This window comes from Aptenodytes forsteri, unplaced genomic scaffold (assembly GCF_000699145.1).
Source record: "Aptenodytes forsteri isolate BGI_AS27 unplaced genomic scaffold, ASM69914v1 Scaffold7, whole genome shotgun sequence".
In the NCBI taxonomy this organism is placed as follows: domain Eukaryota; kingdom Metazoa; phylum Chordata; class Aves; order Sphenisciformes; family Spheniscidae; genus Aptenodytes; species Aptenodytes forsteri.
In genome coordinates this window covers 1,469,748-1,476,395 of record NW_008795919.1, presented here as the reverse complement: position 1 = coordinate 1,476,395, position 6,648 = coordinate 1,469,748, and the positions used below count along the sequence as shown (strand labels likewise).

At 53.2% G+C, this 6,648-nt stretch overlaps 1 protein-coding gene across 1 annotated transcript; it reads left to right on the top strand.

Moving 5' to 3' along the window:
- Positions 1–916: 916 nt before the first annotated feature.
- On the top strand, positions 917–6,209 carry TEKT2 (tektin 2). The gene is made up of 9 exons (XM_009284741.2): positions 917–1,072; positions 1,462–1,587; positions 2,230–2,435; positions 3,005–3,148; positions 3,717–3,831; positions 4,248–4,355; positions 4,795–4,938; positions 5,202–5,281; positions 5,871–6,209. The coding sequence occupies exons 1-9, from the start codon at positions 917–919 to the stop codon at positions 6,082–6,084; spliced, it is 1,293 nt and encodes a 430-aa protein (XP_009283016.1). The 3' UTR covers positions 6,085–6,209.
- The last annotated feature ends 439 nt before the right edge of the window (positions 6,210–6,648 follow it).

Sequence of the window (6,648 nt, the reverse complement as noted above, 5' to 3'; positions counted from 1 at the left end):
GGGCCCCGAGGGAGCAGCTTGGCACTGGCATGGAGGAGCTGGGGCAGTCTGCCTAGGCCTGCCCGCACCCCAGCCGGGGTGAGGGCCCCTCCTAGCTGGAGGCTGAGCCCCTCCCCTGTTCCCCCCTTCCACCTGGAGGGGGGGGGGTCGAGCCTCCCCCTCTGCCCTGCAGCCCTTTGTGCTTTCTTACCCACGGGCTCTGCAGCCCTGATGCCTGCCTGCAGGGCTTCCTTCCCTTCAGGAGTTCCCCAGCGGCCTTTGGTGCGGATGGCTGTGCCCAAGGAGCTCTGTCCCAACTACCTGTGCCCAAGAGGACTGGGGGACAGGCACGGGCTATACCAGAGCCAGGGAAACTGCCCCAGAACTCCACCTGACTGTGGGTTTTTTGAAACCTGCAGTCTCCTCAGGAGCTGCTCTGATCCTGTTGAGTGGTGTCTCTAATTCCTGCCAGTTCTGCAGGGATGTGCTGGGTAGCAGGGAAGATGGCTGCAAACTATACTGTTCCTGCAAAGCCTTCAAGTCCCCTGGGACTGCAACCCTGGGCTAGGCCTATGCAGCTGTAACAAAAGCAGAATCAGTAATGTCATCAGCCATTTTGTCCAAGCTCAGTAAACACCATGTGGGAGATGGCGCTGTGAGCGGCTCCTTGTCTCTCTGCAAATAGCACCGTTCTCCAGGGAGAGACAGGTGGACAGGGCTTTCCTCCTGGCCGAGGGGCAGAGGGTGGCTCCGACCGCCTGTGCTTCCCCAGTTGTACGGACACATGTGTCTGCACTAGGCGAGATGCCAGGTTAGAGCTTGCTGCTGCTTTTCTCTTGAAGAGCTTTCCAGTTTGTGGATGCATCTCCATTTCTGGTGTATTTCCATGAATAAACACAGAAATCTTCCGCTCTCTTTTAGTCACTTGTTTAGCAAGATGGCCATGCTGAGTGTAAAGCCAGGACAGCGGTTCACCTTGCCGAACTGGCACGCCAACTCCCATCTCATCTCGGCTGATGCTGAACACCAGCGTTCTGCTTCCCACCAAGTCCGGCAGGAAGCCCGAGCTCTCTACAACGAAACCAACAACCAGGTGGGCCTTCTGGCAGCTTGGCTGCTCCCGGTTTGTCAGAATAGCTGGCTGAGGAGTATGGGAGAGCGTCTAGACCTGGCTGTATGGACGAGGGAATAGAAGGCGGCTTTACTTCTACAGAACCTGCTAAATATAATACATTTACTTCCTGTAAACCCATGTGCAATGACGCGTGTGTACCATCATGAAATCCCTGGGTGTGATTCTCGCGTCCTTTGCAACTTGTATTGTTTTCTGTGCTCTCCATTTGTATAGATGACTATAAGACCAAATGGCAACATGTTGTACTCCTGTGAGGGGTCAGTCAATCCTGAAAACAGGGAAAGGCTGCAGCAAGATTCACAACTGCAATTTAAAAAAGAGTAATGGCGTTTCTCCTCTAATTCCAGACGAAATGGGATGAGCGTGACAACCACACCCGCCTGGCTGAACGTATCAGCAGCGTGAACAGATGGAAAGAGACCCTGGACAAATGCCTTGCAGACATAGATGCGGAAATTGATGCCTTAGCCAAAGTATGTTGGGAAGACAGATGGCTGGAAATCAACTTACACTCTCAACGTGGGATGTTAAATAATTGAGGCTTGTCTTCTGCAATGGGCAAGGCCATATGGAGTTTGAGGGGGGCTTATCACAAGTATACTGAGATCCATACCTGATGAAATGACTTCCTGGAAAGCAAGCCACTGTGTTCTTGGCTGAGCCAAGCCGTTTTATGGAGCTGTGCATTGCACGCTCATGTTTGGGTTTTGGGTTGTGTTTTTTGTTGGGTTTTGTTGTGGTGTTTGGTTTTTTTTTTTTTAAAGCTCTAAAGGATAATGAGAAATATGTTAACACCATCATTCAAAAATGTTTGATTTTAAATAGAGAATAGCAGTGGGACATCTCTCTGATTCGTTTAGTTCTAAACCCAGAAGCTGCTGCTCCTGGAGTCGTTAGCCCCCAACAAGGTGTGATTCCCAATGCAAATAGCAGATGTAGAGGATTAATGTGTTTGGCTCTCGCAATTTTCATTCCAGATTTGCTAAAAGGTTTCAGAACTGCAAAGACAGGCAGCGCGAGGCCCTCTTAACAAGGGTATCGGTGGGTTCCCCTTCCTTTCTTCCTCCCATCCCCGAAGGAGACCTCACACGCACACAGCTGGCTTCTTCCTCCAGGTGAAGGAAGCAGCAGAACGTGCCCTCCAGGCAAAGAACTTGCCTTTGGACGTTTCCATTGAGTGCCTGACGCTCCGCGAGAGCCGCCGCGCCATCGATGTGGTGAGGGACCCTGTGGAGGAGGAGCTGCACAAGGAGGTGAAGGTGATAGACAAAGCCAAGAGAGAACTGCAGCAGAGAGTGGACGAAGCCTTCGAACAGCTCTGGTGAGGCGAATGACACAGCTTTCGACCGGACTCTGCCCTCCTTGCTTGGCCCTAGCAGTTTAATGTGCCTCTAATGCCATGCTGAGATGGGCAAGCAGGCCAGGTGCAGGTACCCTGGGGCAGTGAGCCACTCAGAGGAGCCTTTGATTACTGTCAAGGTCTGTGGAGTCTGGGAGTTTGTAGGGGAGAGCATGTCAAGGGAGACTTTGTAAGCATCCTCAGAAAATTTTGGCCCGGACAGATATCTTGTGCCACCTGCCTTGGTTCATGAACCAGTGACCTGGAAGTGTTAAAGCTCCCAGGCCCTAATCCCTCGTGGCTCGCTGCCCCGCTGCAGGAGGGCGGGCGGCTCAGTTCACCAGTGCGCTGCCAGAGCAGAGCATGGGGGAGCCAGGCAGGCAGTAAAGCAGGTGTGCTGCCTTACCAAGTTGGGCCCAGTTCACTGGGAGGGCAGGAGCTCATCACTCATTTTAAAAAGATGACTGAGGTGGTGATGAAAGCTTTGGAAATTGCGAGCTGCCTCTTCCCCTCTGCGTGCTCCCCGCTGACTCCAACCCTGCTTTCTGCAGCCTCTTACAGGACGCTCGCCAGCAGTTGAGCTGTGACCACTGGCGCAAGATGGAAGCATTGGAAATAGATCGCATGTGCTTGTCCCTCAACGTGAACTCTCCCAACATCTCCTTCAAGGTCAACCCAACACGGGTCCCAGACGGGTAAGGAAAGAGCCTGCCCTTTGTGTGGCCAAATCCGTGCTGGTGCTTGAAAGAGCCCTGGGGTGCTTTTTCCTTCCATGCTATATATCCTGGCTTGATGGGTGGCAGTTACAGAGATAGCTCAGAACAGGAGTTGGCTGCTGGCATTTGTTGTAGCCCTTGAATTGTGAAGCCACGGAGTTTTGGGAGCTACCTAAATTGTCACCACAAAAACAGAGGAGCTAGCTGCCCTGCCTCCCTGGTGCTTGGCTGTAGGTGACACTCAGTAAGCAGTGTGGTATCAGCCTTTGGCACAGCTTACGGGGGAGTCACTGCACATTTTCACTTGCTTGGCATTTCATAGCATGGTTTGGATGTGTCCTCGGTTGGAGCAGATGTTGGCCTCAGTGCAGGAGCAATGGGGTAGCAATCTCCAGCTGGTGCAGTGAGGAGATCAGACAGGACGTGACCTCCAGAATTCCTGAATCACTTTGCACTGCACAAAGTCTTCTTGGCCTGCAGCAGGTGGTTCCTTTTGAACTGTCTTGCAAACACTCAACTTATTTTCATAACTACTGATTGTTCACAGATCAACTGCACTTGATGAGTGGGAACAGAACAGCCAACGTAACAAGGAGCATGCTGAGGCAGAAATGAAAGCCTCGACTGAGCTCCGAGAAGCAACGGTGCTTGCCATTGCACAGGTAAATTAGTCTCTTGGCTGTGATTCGGTGGTGCAGAAGTTCTGGATCCAGTGTGGGAGAATGGGCTGGCATGTGCTGTGGCGAGGGGAAGGGAGTCTTTGAAAAGACAGCATTGGCCCACAGGCCTCTCTGAGAGCAGCTGCCCTCCTGGTTTAAAAGGGGAGCTTGATTACGCTGCGGAGCTTGCAGCAGTCTTGGCAACCTGGAAGACACGTACCTGTCCATCGTTCCCCGCCTTTTGGCTACAGGGGGGTGCATGACCTGCACATGCATGGCAGCAGCCAGAACCCAGCTGGCTTTGCTCATAGGCTTGTCCCAACCTCATGGGAGGTCTTATCACGTGGCGGTCGTATTGGCAACTGCTGGGAGGGAGGCACCTTCTAGGTGTGTGTGACTGGAGCCTGTTCTCTCTTCAGACAAACAACGAGCTGGAGGCTCAGCGTGTAGCTACAGAGTTTTCCTTGCGCAAGAGGATTAGAGACCTGGAAAGAGCCTATGATGAGCTGAAATGGCAGGAGCAGAATGTAAATGTTGCTTCTTTGGTTATTGGACACAAACTTGGGTGGGAATTGAATCCAAAAGGATGTTTGTTATGTGCAAAGCTACTTGGCCTGAGCATGGTTTCCACATGAGAGCTGTTAAGTGGCACATGCATGATCCCTGCAACATCCTGCCTCCTTCTGCCATCACAGTTGCTGCTCTGGCATTTCCCAGCAGCAGTGCCAGGTCTTGGCCTTTTTATTTCACCCCTGGTCTCAACCGCTGTGGCCATAAAACACCAGCAGCACCATGCCTGGTCCGTGTGAAAAGCCCGATCTATGAGCAGAGGGCTTCAGTACTCGGAAGCCCACCAGCCCTTGTTTAAAACCCATTCCCAGCACAGTAAAATCCCAGGACGCAGAGAGGCTGTTTTCCAGTCTGTATCCCTTGCTGTCCCTCACGATACATGCCTCTTATCCGTAGACCTTGGAAGAAATTGCTGAGATGGAGGAGGACATCCGACGCTTGGAGGAAGGTCTTCGAAGGAAAACCAAAGATCTGAAAGTGGTGCACACCCGCCTGGAGACCCGCACCTATCGGCCCAATATGGAGCTCTGTCGGGATCAGGTACCAGCCTCGCCTGGCACGCTCCCTGCCAGGAGGGACTGGGGGGAACCGACCAGGACGGGGGCTTGCGTGGGTCTGAAAAACGTGGGTGCGCTTTGGAGGAAACTACAGAGGGGCTGAGCAATGGATCCTACAGTCACGTAGCAAAGCAAGGCAATAAATGTCATAGCTGGGCTAGAAGGGGAATGAGAGAACCGTGGCCTTTGTGAAACAACACTTCAGCCCTGTTAACTGCTGTCACCTTCTCCCTCCCCACCTCGCAGGTCCAGTACGGGCTAACAGATGAGGCCCACCAGCTGGAGGGAACGATCCGTGCCCTCAGACAGAAGCTAGCAGAGTCACAGTAAGTCTTCTGCTCTCCGGGGCAGAGCAGTGGCCCAGCATTGCCCACCTGAGGGACGTGGGTATGTCCACGGCCTGGCACACTTCCCAGAAGCTGCATTTTGGAGCTCGTGTCTGCTCGGATCAGGAGTGGAAATAGTCTTTGGGCTTGGTGGGGAGCTGGACTGGGCAGCAGGGTGCAGGCAAGGTATGACAGGTCTGTGTGGTGGGAGGGTGAATGGGGTTCCCACAGTCCCTGCTTGACTCTGGCTTCAACCAGGCACAGACAGTTCTAAAAGGGGAAAAAAAAGAAAAAAAAGGATGAAAAGTAAAGGAAGAAACAGAAGCGCTGCTCTGGGCTGGCGTGGGCTCCCAGGGTGCACCTCTCTGCGCTGCGCTCCAGGAGCAGCACGTGGCCTTGCTGTTTGCAGACCCAAACAATGCTGCTGCTACGCACCACGAAATACCCGATGCATTCGTTCTTCGTACAAAGGCAAATGCCGCACAGATATTTCTGCTGCCAGAAAGTGGGAAGTTGGGTGTTTCCTGTGCAACTCGGGAAGCGAATGCAGTGCTTGAACCCAACTCCTCTCGCTTCTGCTTGTTCCCAGGGATGCCTTGGACGCTCTTTACAGACAACTTCACCGCATTCGGACGGACGCTGGCTACAAAGCCAATTCCCTAGTGCTGGACAACAAGTGCATGGACAGCCGGAGAAAGCTCGTGGTCCCTGCCGAGAGATTTGTGCCAGAGGTTGACACGTTCAACCGGACGGCGAACCGTGCGCTCTCCCCGTTGAAGAATGGGCAGCTGGAGTTGGCTTAGTGCGCCGGGGAGTGTTGTGCAACGAGCCGCACCGAGGAGAAAGCCACCACTGACTCGGTTCCGTAGCAAGGAAAGCGGACATCTGTGTCGTGTTAGGATAATGTAGTTCTCCTCCCTCCTCCGAGCTTGTTATATAATTGTCTGTCCCCTTGTGTGATGTTTATAGCCTCTTGCGCTCCGAGGAGCATTATAAACAATAAAGCGTCTGTCCCCAAGAGCAGTTGTCATCCCACAGTGCTGGAAGCGTTTCCTGGTGATTGAATCCATCTGGGCGCTTTCGTGTTTTCAGTCCTTTAAAGTGCAAGGCTTGCGCTCTGAAAAGGGCCTGTGTAACGGTGGCAGCATGCCAGAGCCGCTCCGTGGGTGAACCGACGCAAATCTCCTCGCTTTAATGATTAAAGTGAAGTTTGGGTCGGGATTTCCCCTCGCCCCCTAGCCCCGCGCGGCTAACACAGCTACGCAAGCAAGAGCTGGAGTCCGCACCGGCCCTTGTGGCCACAGACTTGTTAAAATTGAATTGCAGCGCTCGCGTTCTGCCGCGAGCTTATTGTTTCTGTAAGGTGC